Source organism: Mandrillus leucophaeus, unplaced genomic scaffold (genome assembly GCF_000951045.1).
Source record: "Mandrillus leucophaeus isolate KB7577 unplaced genomic scaffold, Mleu.le_1.0 Scaffold162, whole genome shotgun sequence".
Lineage (NCBI taxonomy): Eukaryota > Metazoa > Chordata > Mammalia > Primates > Cercopithecidae > Mandrillus > Mandrillus leucophaeus.
The window spans coordinates 174168-188662 of record NW_012101610.1 but is presented as its reverse complement, the minus strand read 5'-3'; the positions used below and the strand labels follow the sequence as shown (position 1 = coordinate 188662).

General features: G+C 44.8%; 1 protein-coding gene across 1 annotated transcript in view; it reads right to left on the bottom strand.

Moving 5' to 3' along the window:
- Nucleotides 1-14495, bottom strand: part of ZP2 (zona pellucida glycoprotein 2 (sperm receptor)) — an 18613-nt gene that overhangs the window by 1779 nt on the left and 2339 nt on the right. Inside the window, exons 2-17 of the mRNA XM_011976094.1 lie at nt 12480-12742; nt 12298-12387; nt 11121-11204; nt 10640-10734; nt 7883-8035; nt 6764-6808; nt 6452-6616; nt 5367-5463; nt 5089-5270; nt 4177-4303; nt 3148-3335; nt 2976-3067; nt 2750-2874; nt 2413-2602; nt 763-898; nt 590-686 (exon numbers count right to left, since the gene is read on the bottom strand). Of these exons, the coding sequence (XP_011831484.1) occupies nt 590-686; nt 763-898; nt 2413-2602; nt 2750-2874; nt 2976-3067; nt 3148-3335; nt 4177-4303; nt 5089-5270; nt 5367-5463; nt 6452-6616; nt 6764-6808; nt 7883-8035; nt 10640-10734; nt 11121-11204; nt 12298-12387; nt 12480-12657 (2044 nt within the window). The 5' untranslated portion in view covers nt 12658-12742. The remainder of the gene's footprint in view (nt 1-589; nt 687-762; nt 899-2412; nt 2603-2749; nt 2875-2975; nt 3068-3147; nt 3336-4176; nt 4304-5088; nt 5271-5366; nt 5464-6451; nt 6617-6763; nt 6809-7882; nt 8036-10639; nt 10735-11120; nt 11205-12297; nt 12388-12479; nt 12743-14495) is intronic.

Below are 14495 nucleotides of genomic sequence, written 5' to 3'. Positions count from 1 at the left end.
AAAAAACTAGCCAGGCGTGGTGGCGGGCACCTGTAGTCCCAGCTACTTGGGAGGCTGAGGCAGGAGAATGGCATAAACCCAGGAGGCGGAGCTTGCAGTGAGCTGAGATCTGGCCACTGCACTCCAGCCTGGGCGACACAGCAAGACTCCATCTCAAAAAAATAAAAATAAAAATAAAAATAAAAATAGAAAATGTTAGCTGGGTGTGGTGGTGGGTGCCTGTAATCCCAGCTACTTGGGAGGCTGAGGCAGGAGAATCACTTCACTTGAACCCGGGAGGCAGAGGTTGCAGTGAGCCAAGATCATACCATCTTACTCTAGCCTGGGCAACAAGAGCAAAACTCTGTCAAAAAAAAAAAAAAAAAGGTTGATTCTTAAAGAACTCATCTATAGAACTAGACAAGAACCTGTTCATCTTAGACCTGTCACATGAATAAGCTAGACTGGGCCAAGAAGTCTTGACTGGGCCAACAAGAGCTCTTGGCACTAAGTGAAGAGTGAGTTATACCTGTCTTTAAGATCTTCTATTCTGAAAAGTTGATACTTGCTTTGAATTAGACTCACAGAAACAGGAATTTGAAGTTTTTACCTCGCCTGTGCCTAGATGACACAGGGCAGGTCATAGAACACAGAGGGGAGTCTGGAGAGAGTCGATTGCAGATTAAGGCACTGCAGTGGAAGTAGACCTGGTGACAGAAGAGAGTTAAATGGAATCGATGCACTAACACTTAATCTTCCCCTAGTGACTTCTGAATCACTTACCAGGCTAGAGAGCACATGGGCTTCTGATACAAAGGCAAAAGCCTTCATGTCAAACCTCTGATAGTGATCAGGATGGGTCACAGAGGAGCCGACTGGATGGAAGGTGGTCTGGTAGTTGTCCAGCTCATATGCACAGCTAGGAGGTATGCACCAGGGAGGGATGTCAGTCACATGCATCTTGGAGTGAAATTCAACGTCTGCCCAGATTTAGTCATATGTAATGTCTTCAGGACTATTGCCACATTTACCTTCTACCAGCATCTTCGTTTTACTCAGCATTTCTTACCTGACCTATAATGTCTATGAAGTCATAAGTTGTATAGGCTAGTTATATTTTAACAATTTTAGCAGTACCTGTTTGCCAACTAAATGAGAAGTACAAGTTATATCATTTCAGAAGACACTGGTTTCTTGGCCAGGCACGGTGGCTCACCCCTGTAATCTCAGCACTTTGGGAGGCCGAGGTGGGCAGATCATCTGATGTCAGGAGTCTAAGACCAGCCTGGCCAACATGGCAAAACCCTGTCTCTACTAAAAATACAAAAAGTAGCTGGATGTGGTGGTAGGTGCCTGTAATCCCAGCTACTTGGGAGGCTGGGGCCGGGGAATTGCTTGAACCGGGGAGGCGGAGGTTGCAGTGAACCGAAATCATGCCATTGCACTCCAGACTGGGGTGCAAGAGCGAGACTTCATCTCAAAACAAACAAACAAAAAAACAAAAAAACAAAAAACAAAACAAAACAAAAAAGGCTTAGCAACTGAGCTACCACAGCTTCAAGACAGCAAAAGTAGTTTTAGCCAAGTACACACTATTCTGTAAGAATGAGTAAGATCCAGCTGTAGGACAGGACATGGCAGGAGAGCTATGAGGATGAACACCTATGTGTACAAGTGTGTGGCTACAACCTCAGAGTATCATAGTGCTCAGATTCTAGAGTCAGATGGATATTCTAATCCAAGCTCCACTGTGTAAGTACTGTTTTGGCCTGGTTATCTAGGCAGCAAGCTGGGGTTTCTTCATGCAATAAGATGACTAGTACAACTAGTGGATGTGGAATACATAGCACTGTGCCTGGCATACGGTAGGTGTTCAACAGATGGGAGGCTCGAGATCAGTCTTTCCAGATGATCAACACCCATAGTAGAGTCAGACTTTCTGGGGCTTTGGAATTCATTCCCTAAGATTCAAAAGGTGATTGGAAGGCAGCACGCGGCCAAGCCTGTAATCCCAGCACTTTGGGAGGCCAAGGTGGGTGGATCACCTGAGGTCAGGAGTTCCAGACCAGCCTGGCCAACATGGTGAAACCCTGTCTCTATTAAGATTGCAAAAATTAGCCAGGCTTGGTGCTGTGCCCCTGTAATCTCAGCTACCCGGGAGGCTGAGGTAGGAGAATTGCTTGAACCCAGGAGGCAGAGGCTACAGTGAGCTAAGATCATGCTGCGGCACCCCAGCCTGGGTGATAGAATGAGACCCCATCTCAAAACAAAAACAAAACACAGAAGGCAGCATTGAGTCCTGATTAGAAAACAAGGACTAAATCCGGGTCTAACATGGCTGAATGCCCCTCTAAACCCCAAGAGGGTTTATTCCCATTACTGGCAAGTTCTGATGGATTAGCTGGGCAAACTGATGGTACAGGGAGTACCTACCCATCCACAACAATGTTCCACTGGGGGAAAGAGTCTGGATCCATGGTGGACGTCGCCCAGCAGTCATCTAAGACCAGCTTGATGTTGGGGTCATCCCTGTTTATGACTCTCACTTCCATGTAAATTGGTTGACGGAGGAATCTCACTAGAGGGTACTCATTTTCCCCATAAGGTTGTTGGTAGGAATTGTCTGAAATTGAATAGTATTCAAGTAGTTAACGGCTGCAACACGTATACATAGGTCACCACCGCTCCATTAGTCTGGCAGTATCAGGATGTTCATTTTAGGGGGAAGTTTGAAATTATTTAAGCAATTTCACAGACTACAATCTCTTACCTGGGTAGCTTTGCAGGATCAAGGTAAATGGACCCAACTTCACCGAGGCCACTGGAGGAGTAAGGCTTTCAACGTTGATGTTTAGTAGCATGTCATTCCTGCTGTAAGAACACTTCACTGTCATTCTGTAAGAGTTTGGAGGGAGGGTAGGTACAGAGAACTTCAGGTTAAAAAATTGCTTGAGTTTAAACTAGAGCTTAAGAGTCAAATAGCAATTTTATCTCACCTGAACTCACTGTCTCTAGATATTTTGCTTGGAGGAAGATCCGTCCAGAGAGCATGTATTTCATTTTCATAGATGACTTTATCATCTTCAAACTTAAAGGTCAGAGATAGTGGGTTAGCAGCCAGTTATATCAAAGATGAGTCTTAACCTCGTGCCATCCACCAGTACTAACCTTATATCTCGTTCCACATCCATTCAGGGGTATGTGGAACCGTACCAGCCCCTGAGACTGAGCCTTGAAGACAGGCTGGCAGGATGAGTTTCCCACCCTCAGAGTATCCAGGTCAAGAGCTGGTTGTGTTTGGTAGCTGTAGACCTCGAAGTCCATAAACCCATCCTGGGTACACAACTCCCCTGTAACTAGACAGCGGTGAAAGTTTAGAGAAAATAAGGTTGTCTGCCCTGTGATACTGTCATCTCCCAACCTGATATACTACGAGGAAGAAATTCTGATTTAGGAGGTGTCAGAATTTGTCTTAAGACTTGGTGAGGGAACCTTGATCTGCAGCTTTAATTACAAAGGGAGCTGAAGTTAGTTGATTCTTCTATGTGAGATGAAGACTTTTCATCCAAAGGAGGGACCAGTAGACATAGGAAGAGGTGCTATATAGCATAAGGCCAGTGAGAATCCTGATGAAGGGCAGAAGTTGACTTAAAATTAAACTTAATGTGGCTTTAAGTACAGCACCTATGTTATTGTATCCTTTCTTTGTATACTCACAAATCCTGAGTAGTTCGGGGAGAAACTGAGGCAGGAACTGATTTTTCTATTTGATCTGACTTGTGCAGATCAAATTAAACAGAAGCACATGGTGGAGGCAATGCTAAACAAGAGATATTCACTCTGTATTTCTTTAAGAATTTGTAGGAATTTCAGGGTCAGGCAGGACTTAAACTTTTAATTCTAACTAGAAGTTTGAACATTCTTACCTAGATGGCAGGTTCAGGCTCCTAAGCCAAAATATCTAGGTTACTTAACCATGGGACAGTTACCATAAAATCTACCTATGTAAGGGATCTTAAAAATATCATACTTAGGATCCCATCATAGCAGCTAGACTGTTTCTAATCTGACTAGTCTTTAGTTTCTTCAGTCTATAAGCAATACATCAGAATCTGACCTTCTATACATTTGCCCACATGTATAAGAAGAGCCAAGGGAGAAAAAAGGTAGAATATGGTTTTAATAAAAGGTCTTTACCTATGGAAACTGGTGACTCACAGACACACTCAGGATAGATCACCATGGATACTGTCTCCAACTGAAGGAGAAAGGTCAGCCTGAGTGAAGCTAAGTAGAACTGATGGAGTAGGCATTTTTCAGATAACTGAAATAAGAAAAGAATGTCAATTAGCAGCCACAGCCTGTTGGGGCCCGGAACTGTCACAGGGAAACAGCAAGGAAGTCCACTGAATACTTGCAGGACACACTCCAGACTTATCTGGGTTCCCTTTAAGCCAAAACAAGAGAGACCCTATCACTTCCTCAGATCTGGATGTATTCCCAGGCAGATTTATTGCTTTAAACTCATGCCCTGGAGTACCTAGCACTGTACTCTTTGTACGAGGCACTAAAGTTTGAATTAACAGATCAAATTCCAAAGAATAGTGGAATCCTCTGCCAAGCCAGGTCTGAGTCAAAAGGACTCTACAGATGTTATAAAATGGTATTGTATAACATGTACTCCCAACCTAAGGTTATCATCTGGCGGTATCCCTGGCAGTTCTAGTGAAGGCTAACCTCAGTAGCAACACTACGGGACCCTTTTGTTTAGATCAAGGTGTCCTGTTCGCTGACCAGGACAGATTCATCATTAGGTATTTGACAAGTAGTTGCTACTACTCAGTTGGGGCCTTAGACGGTTTTCAGACTTAGAAACACTTAGATGATTTTTCATGGCAGAACTTAAAGAGGTTTTATGTTTAGAGAATGAACATCAGTTACTTGGTATTTCACTTATGCAAGATGATCAAATGAGGCCTTCTGGCATTTGAATCTGTTATGTTGGCAATTAGAACTCACGGGCAAGTTATCAGCCATATCAGGACTACCCACAAGAGTATACTTCAAGTAAGGACCCGGTGGAGTTCAGTGGTTGACGATTGAACATACTTTTGTTTTGAGCAGAGTTTTGCTGAAATGCAATTTTGTGCCATTTGTTGCTTCTAGATCAATTCCATTGTCATGCAGCTGGCTCACATCAATGTTCTGGTTTTCAAAGCTGACAGACTTAAGCTTCCCAGGAAACTCTGGTATGGTGAGAGTCATGTGTGTGGCATTGCAGTTCACGGGATCTAGAAGGAATGATAACAGAATGCCCATTACCAGCCTTGATTAAGCTTCTAGGACAGTGTCTCCCACACTGAGGTTGCAGCTATCTGGGACCTTACCTGGTGCACAAATAGCTTGTGAGGAGAAGATCACCTTCTGTCCAGGAGATATAAATGTAAGCTTCAGAGACACCATGTAGAGATGACTGTTACCTTGCTAGGGGGAGAAATAACATTGGTTACTTGAATCTCTAACCAGTAAGAATCCTCTCAGCAAGTATATATCCAAGTAATGGGCACTACTTTGACACAAGTAGGATTTAAGCATTTGTCTAATGACTGTTCTGGAGGTACACTAGTTTTAACCTTGTTCTAACATCTGGAAGAATGCTGTCTAGATCACCTATAGCCAATCACTTCTAGGCAGATAAGATCTGTCCTTACCCCATATGACTGTTTTAAAGTATCAGCAGCCAGACAATGTTTTCAAGCTTCAATCCATTTGTGTTCTTACTGGGAAATAGGACCGTTCCTGAAGTGGTTGGCATTTGAGCACTTATGTGTCAGGACCTGTCCTAAGTACTTTAGGAGATTAATTTAGTGCAGTGTTCAGACTATTAGCCCGGAAAGCACCAATACTTGCTATAAAATATAGGACAATGACAACCCAAACAGAACCCCTTAACCTACAAAGCTTTTAGGCGTATGCTTGTTCTATGTTGTACTATAGATTTAAGACTATGGGGAAAGAGACTAGATTGAGGTAAGGATTATGTCTGTTTATTTTTGAGAAATGGTCTCACTCTGTTGCCCAGGCTGGAGTGCAGTGGCACAATCTCTGCTCACTGCAACGTCTACCTCTCCTGGGTTCAAGAGATTCTCCCACCTCAGCCTCCTGAGTAGCTGGGATTATTAGGCACCACCTCACCCAGCTAAGTTTTTGTGTTTTCAGTAGAGACAGGGTTTCATTATGCTGGCCAGGTTGGTCTTGAATTCCTGACCTCAAGCCATCTGCCCGCTTCAGCCTTCAAAAGTGCTGGGATTATAGTCATGAATACCCAGGGAAGTGTTTGGCACTTAATAGGCATTAAAATGCTTATATGGGTTGTATTATAAGTTAATGTGAAGACATGGTTGAGATTATGCTTGGATTTAGGAATAATGGCCTGTGCTTTGGTGGTACAAAGAAAGACTTCCACACCTACCACATAGTGAGTCACTCCAGTGGCATTGAATGGCACGTGGAAGATCATCCTGCGGTTGTCAATCAAGAGACTGAAGCCTTCCTTCATGGCCTCTGGCAGGGTTAGAGTCTTGACTCTTGCACCATCACCAACCTCAATGCTCCATCCCATCTTAAGTTTGGTCACCTGAAGTCAAAAAGCTTTGTTTAGAGGGCTGGTGCTCCCTTAACCAAGTCTCTGGTAGCCTAATGATTTATCAGGTTGAAGGTAATATCACCTTTAACATAGAATTAAAGGTTATTAAAGTCTGATTTTTAAAATTTGCTTTCATACCTTATTGTCATCAGCCAAGCCAGAGAAGACCCGTGGCAAGGAAAACTGGAAGAAGAGAATTGTGATGTAAGACTCTGATTTGGAGGTAGATGTTTCTGAATTCATGTCACCTGCTAGAGAAATTGCTGTGTGGTTATCAAACCAAAAGGCCTGCTTGTGGGATGCAGAAGAAGCACATGAACCCTGACTGTGCCCTTAGATGTCATGATACTTCTTTGAACTTCTGATCCCAAGAGGCAGCTGGAAGATCTAAGCTCCTTTCTAGTTGTAAGTTGGGACACCTTTTCCCCCTGCAAGTTGGAGTTTCACTCATCACCCAGGCTGGAGTACAATGGTGAAATCTCAGCTCACTGCAACCTCCGTCTCCCAGGTTCAAGTGATTCTCCTGCCTCAGCCTTCCAAGTAGCTGGGATTACAGGCAAGTACCACCACACCTGGCTAATTTTTTATATTTTGTAGAGATGGGGTTTCACCATGTTGGTCGGGCTGGTCTCCAACTCCTAATATCAGGTGATCCACCTGCCTCAGCCTCCCAAAGTGCTGGGATTACAGGCGTGAGCCACTGCACCTGACCGGGACAATGTTCTTAAACATTCACCCATTCGACCTATGTCCATATAAATTAGGTACTATGTAAAGCCATGCAATTCTATCATTGTTATGGAGTTGCTTTTATATCAGTGGTTTTTTTAGTTGTCCATGGTTGACATTAGCCATGTTAGACTCCAAATCCATGAAGATGTGATTGGGCCATTTGTTCACTTATTGTATCTTAGCATCTAGGGTAGGGCCTAGAATATGGCACGTATTCCATTTGTCAGATGATTAATGTGAGTGCAACTACCAGTAAAACCCTATTGCCATGCATGATATGCCAAGTACCATGTATACCCTCTCAGTCAATTCTTAGAGCCGCGCTGAGGTGAGCATTATTGTCCCATCACTTTGGACTTGAAAACAAAGCCTCAGGGTGGTTAAAGTTAAACCATCATCACACAGAAAGTTATCAAGTACAGTATTAAATCCTGGTCTGATTTCTAAGCCCAGCCCTGGTTAGATCATCATCATATTCCCCCTACAGTAGCCATATACCCCAAGCAGTCAGCCCACTTCACTCACAGACATGAAATCCTTCTTGCAGATTGTAGATGCTGAAAGCCCCTGGGTCTCTTCTACTTGCATAGCTGGACAGAAGAACTGATACATGACAGCTCCATGTCTTAGAGCAGCACTGTCATTCATGATTCTGATGGTCATCTGGTATCCACCATGCTGTGTAGAAATAGCATAGTAGGAACACTAAGTGCTGTACCTCCATGGGATTCTAGAATACCATCTGACCCATCTGAGTGGCAAAACCCTTAAAGTTACCAATACCACAAGTGCTGGAAGGTACCTCATTCCTGTACCGGGAGACTAGGTAGCCCATTGCAATCTGTTAGTGAAGACTCACGCTGATAGGCCAGTTTTAGCATCAGGAAATGGAGTTCAGTTTCTATTTCTCTTGTGTCTGCCCTATGTCTCAGTACCATGGTCCTGGCTGAATGGGGTTGGTTTGGGGCTTCTACCAAGGTTATCTGAATACTTGTTAAGTACCTAAGTAGCTGCCATTGTGCTGGGTAGAGCCACCCTTGCTATTACCCCTGACTTTAGGGAACTCAGTCCAAAAGTAGGTGTCAGCCAACCTTTTTCTGTTATGCATTAGCAACTGTTTTAGACTCATGTGAGCCACATGAAATCCATAGCATGTTTCCTTAAAAGAACTTTAAAAAGCTAAGAGCCAGCTGGGCATAGTGGCTCATTGCCTATAACCCAATCACTTTGGGAGACTGAGGCAGACAGATTGCCTGAGCTCAGGAGTTCAAGACCAGCCTATGCAACATGGTGAGACCCCGTCTCTACAAAAAAAAACCAAAAAACAAAAAACAAAAACCACGAAAGTTAGCTGGGTGTGCTGGTGCATGCCTGTTGTCCCAGCTACTGGGGAGGCTGAGGTGGTACTGAGAGATAGGGGATTGCTTGAGCCCGGGAGGTGGGGGTTGCAGTGAGCTGAGATTGCACCACTGCATTCCAGCCTGGACAACAGCAAGACCCTGTCTCAAGAAGATTAAGATAAAACCCATTCTATATTTAAAAAAAAAAAAAAAAAAAAAAAAGACATGAACTAGGCACAGTGGCAGAGTGGCTCATGCCTATAATCCCAGTGCTTTGGGAGGCTGAGGTGGGAAGATCCCTTGAGGCCAGAAGCTTGAGTCCAGCCTGGACAACATGGTGAAATCCCCATCTCAACAAGAAAAGATTAGATAGGCATAGTGTCGCATGCCTGTAGCCCCAGCTAGTTGGGAGGCTGAGACAGGAGAATCCCTTGAGCCCAGCAGTTCTAGGCGGTAGTGAGCCATGATTGCAGCCACTGCTTTCCAGCCTGGGCTACAGAGCAAGCCTGCCTCACAAAGAGGCCATGGACTGCATCTGGCAGTCCACAGGTTATGGTTTGCAGACCCTTGGTCTAAGGGAATGCAACTCTAAGCCCTCTAATGTTGAGAAGGTCTGTTTTAGAAGGAAATTATGAGATTTTTTCATGAAGGACATATGATTACTTCATTGGTTGATCATAGAGGGCTCTGGGGACCAGATGACTTACAGTTCAAGCCTGTTTACAGAGTAGGGTCTAAGAATGTATCTGCACAAAGCTTATACTGCAGACCACCTGCATCATAATCAGATGGTGTAGACTGTTAGACATGCAGATTCCCAGAACTCACCCCAGGCCTATGTCCAACTAGTCAATTAAATCCAAACTTTCCAAATTGCAACTTGCTAGCTTCTGCTTAGACAGGTTGCTTTTATTGCTCCTAATATTCCTTATTGGGCAATACTGGTGCTTGGCAATAGAAAAAACCTTACTGCTTGGCTGCTGTTTGCCTTTTAACACCTGTTTCTATATGTCAGATTTCTATTTGCTGGCACCAAAATAGCCTTCCATCTCACATGGGGGTTTACAGATCAAAATAGCTCATGTTTCATCATTTGTTGTATCCAGGTGCTGCACCAGGTCTTAATCTGTAGATCATCATTAGGCTTTATTACCCCATGGAGCAGGCACCATTACTGTCATCTTCTAGTAGGCAAACAGGCTTGAAAGGACTAACTTGCTGGAAATAACACCTAATTGGTGGTAGAGCCAGGGCTCAAGGGCTCAAGTACTTGAATGCCAGGGTTTCTCATCCTCAACACTGACATCTCAGGCCTGGTGATTCTGTGTTATGGGGAGGAGACTTGGGTAATGTTTTGTCTGCCAGCATCCTTGGCTTGTATCCATTAGATGCCAGTAGCAGCTGTTCTACCCCCAGTTGTGATAACCAAAGATATTTCTAGATGTTGCCAAGTGTCCCCTGGACAGATTCTCCGCCACTACCCCCCTACCCTGGACAGTTTTGCTCTTGTTGCCAAGGCTGGAGCACAATGGAGCAATCTCAGCTCACTGCTACCTCTGCCTCCACCCCCTGGGTTTAAGTGCTTCTCCTGTCTCAGCCTCCCAAGTAGCTAGGATTACAGGTGTGTGCCACCACACCCAGCTAATTTCTTGTATTTTTAGTAGAGATGGGGTTTCACCATGTTGGCCAGGCTGGTCTGAAACTTCTGACCTCAGGTGATCCACCCACCTCAGCCTCCCAAAGTGCAGAGATAACAGGTGTGAGCCACCACACCCGGCCTGGACAGATTATAATAGAAAAGAAGAACCACACACGAGACACCACCCCCTTGGTTGAGAGCCACTGCTTTACTCCAAAGAGTAAGTTCTTAGCCAAGTTTACTACCAGTAACTCTTAGGTTACTACGTACTTCCCCAAGAACTGCTCAAAGAAATGGACTTACCACTCTCCTGGTACAGTTTTCATAGGTAACCCTCAGGGTGAACTTTTCTGGGTTCAGGATGTAAGTGCAGTTCGGCACGTCGAGACCAAGGGGATCTGCCAAGACCAGAGCAGGATTAGACAGGATGGCTGAGTACATTTTAGTGACAGTCCAAAGCCACAGAGTTAAGACCACCAGTCCATTTCTAAGGCACTTCAGTCCCTTCACTTCCACCCCAACTCGGTGATAGGACTTGAGCTCTGAGATGGTATGACTTGCAGCCAGAAGCTTCCCAGAGATGCTGACATAAGACACTTTCAAAGAAAGATAGGTCTTCCGTGCTGGGTGGCCTCATGCAAATCAGGTATCCCCATGGCATCATGGGAGTTGGATGCCGTTGCTGCAGGAATTTGGGTACTCTGCTCCCCAGACAAACAGGATTGGCCCAAGCCAAAGGCTGTCTGCTAATCAGGACTATGATGAGATAACACACGTTACTTACCCACCACAGATGCATGCCATTTCTTGGTGCCAGGACTGCTTGGGAACTCCACTGTTATTCCCCTTTCATCACAAACGACAGTGCCTAGGGAGCAAAGGAAGCATCTGGGGGCTTTGAGTCACAAATGATGCAACTCCCACAAAAATGTATAGACTCCTCTTAGATGGGAAGGATTCCAGATGAGGGAGGCAAGAATCGTCCCCTACCCTGGGAGAGCTCACAAACAAGTGAGCAAGATAACAATGATACAATATACCAAGAACTGTAAGGAAAATATCAGGCACCCAGCGCTTTTGAAGTATTCCAGGAAGAAGCCCAGGTTAGGGTTGACAAGCAGGTCTGTAGAAGCCAGGTCAACACCTTGACAGTGGAGCAGATGGAGGCAGGTCTGGAATACTGACAAAAGCTCTGTCAACACATTTTGCAAACTGGCGTTAAACGAAGTCCTGGGTAAGTCCGAGGACACCCTTTTTTTTTTATTTTATTTTATTTTTTTTTGGAGACAGAGTCTCTGTTGCCCAGGCTGGAGTGCAGTGGCACGATCTCGGCTCACCGCAACCTCAGCCTCCCAGGTTCAAGGGATTCTCCTGCCTCAACCTCCCGAGTAGCTGGGATTGTATGTGCCTACCACCACACCCAGCTAGTTTTTGTATTTTTAGTAGAGACGGGGTTTCACCACATTGGCCAGGCTGGTCTCAAACTCCTGAACTCAGGTGATCCGCCTGCCTTGGCTTCCCAAAGTTCTGGGATTACAGGCGTGAGCCACGGCGCCTGGCTGCATTTTTTTTTTAAGATCAACTTTTGCCCATCTGCTACTCTGCAGCCTCTGGCTCAGGTGAACGTCAAGTGAGCAGCTCCAGTTTTGCCTGTTATGTCGATGTTTTCCTTAAGCGTGAGTTTGTGTTTGAAGTTAGTTGTGGTGGTTTGCTGTTCTGGGGATACCATAAAGCTTGAGGCAGTGAGGGATTGGAAGGCAGTGCAGGTGTTCTGAGTTTTCATTTAGCAGGTATAGTAAGTCTACAGGTTAGCAGAGGAAAGATCCAGTAACCTGACCAAGATAATGAAGAGGGTGAATGGAGGTTGTCTGAGCCAGGCCTGTGTCTCTTGGCCGGCTAGGCCTTCCAGCTGCAACCTGTTTTTCTCTGCTAAGAAGACTTCCCTCACCCAAGAGGCATACCTGGAAAGGCAGGATTTACCAACTGAAAAACATCTATGGAGTTCACTGAAGTCACAAGGGCAAAGAAGAGAGAAATCGACCTGTAAGTGCCGGAAAAAAAAGACAGGGAGATAGTCAAGAAGAATGGACTTCAACAAACAAAGCTACCATAGCCGCTCCCTCCACTTCCAGAATTACTCACCTCCAGCCTGCATTGAACCAGCCCGAGGGACTCCAAGATCCTCCTCTCTGCCTGGACGCCATAGCAAAAGGCACTACCAGATCAACTGGGTAGAGGGTGGGCTGCTCTGTGTTTTTATAGCGGGAAGCCAGTCGCATCAACAAGCTCTCCCCATTGTGGGCACCTGACTCTTCTCCCATTCTCCCAGCTGAAAGGGAAGGATTGGGGAAGGAAGTGGCCTCTCTGATTCCTGACAGATTGTGCCGGGTATTCTGCCAGCTGCCCCTGTGGGCCAGGCATGAAATCAGAGCTCGCGGAAATCAGCTGCAGGTGAGTAAATTGGTGTTTTCCCTATAACTTCGGGGGAAATTAGGATCTTTTGGGCAAATTATTTACAACTGCAATGTAGAGTGAAAGAGAATCATGGGCTTTATTGAGAAAAAAACAAGTCTTGTTCACATCACTAAACATTTTTTTGAGATACAGTTTCACTCTGTCACCCAGGCTGGAGTGCATGGGTGGAATCTTGGCTCACTGCAACCTCTGCCTCCTGGGTTCAAGCAATTCTCCTGCCTCAGCCTCCTGAGTAGCTGGGATTACAGGTGCGCACCACCACACCTGGCTAATTTTTGTATTTTTAGTAGAGACAGGGTTTCACCATGTTGGTCAGGCTGGTCTCGAACTCCTGACTTAGGTGATCTGCCCGCCTCGGCCTCCTAAAGTACTGGGGTTACAGCCATGAGTCATTGCACCTAAACTAAAACCTTTTAAGTAACATCTAGTCTCCTGGCTACTGCAGAAGTTACCCTGATAATGCACATGAAGTATCTTTAAAAAAATGAATGAAGCCTTATTGACCCCCAAGTGTAAAAGCTTAAGCTTACAGCAAAAAAATGCAATTACAGAAGGATACAGAGAAAAGGCAAAAGTCACTCATAATAGTGCCACTGCTAATATTTAGGTGGGTAACTTTACAGATATGCTTCTACAAACACCACACACAATTTTTTTTAAAACTGGGAGGAAAATTTAAATACTGTTTTGTAATCTGCCACTGTCACTTTATAACCTATTAAACATAAAGCTCTCTGTTACCATTTTAGGGTGGCCTAGTATTCAATGTTGAGATACATCTGTGTTTATATAACTTCCGTAATTATGAGCATTAAGGTGGCTTGCAATTTTTCATCATTATAAGCAATAACATCATGAACATTCTGATACATTTCCTTGGTTAACCCTCAAGATAAATTCCTCAAAGTAAAACTTCTGGGTAAAAGGGAGTAGTGATCTAATAAGAATGTTTTGTTGTTGTAAAGCACTTGGAAGTTTCCCAGTGGGGAAACTGAGGCAAGGAAACTTGCCCCAACAGTATCAGGGGCCAGGTAGAGAACTCAGATTTCCTGAGGCCTGATCGATGTATTTTTCTCAACATCTCTCATTGCTCTTTGAGATAACTAGATGTCTGCAGCCCATGTTCTAAAATAGGTGAATATAATGCCTAGACTCTATACAAGTGATGGGTGACATTTGCAATTATTAGGTTGGTGCAAAAGTGATTGTGGTTTTTGCCACTACTTTTATTTATTTATTTATTTATTTGAGATGGAGTCTCGCTCTGTCACTCAGGCTGGAGTGCAGTGGCACGATCACGGTTCACTGCAGCCTCCGCCTCCCGGGTTCAAGCGATTTTCCTGCCTCAGCCTCCCCAATAGCAGGCGCCCACCACCACGCCCAGATAATTTTTGTGTTTTTAGTAGAGACAGGGTTCCACCATGTTGGCCAGTTTGGTCTCGAACTCCTGGCTTCAAGTGATCCACCTGCCTCGGCCTCCCAAAGTGCTGGGATTACAGGCGTGAACCACTGCGCCTGGCCCTTTGCCACTACTTTTAATGGCAAAAAACAATTATTTCTGCATCAACCTAAACAGTATTGATTCATATGTTGCCTTTGAGGTGTAACCCGAGGCATCTGAAATAACACTGTAGATTAAAATGTTTCCCTGACTTCCTTGATCAAAAGGATCACATGGAGCTCT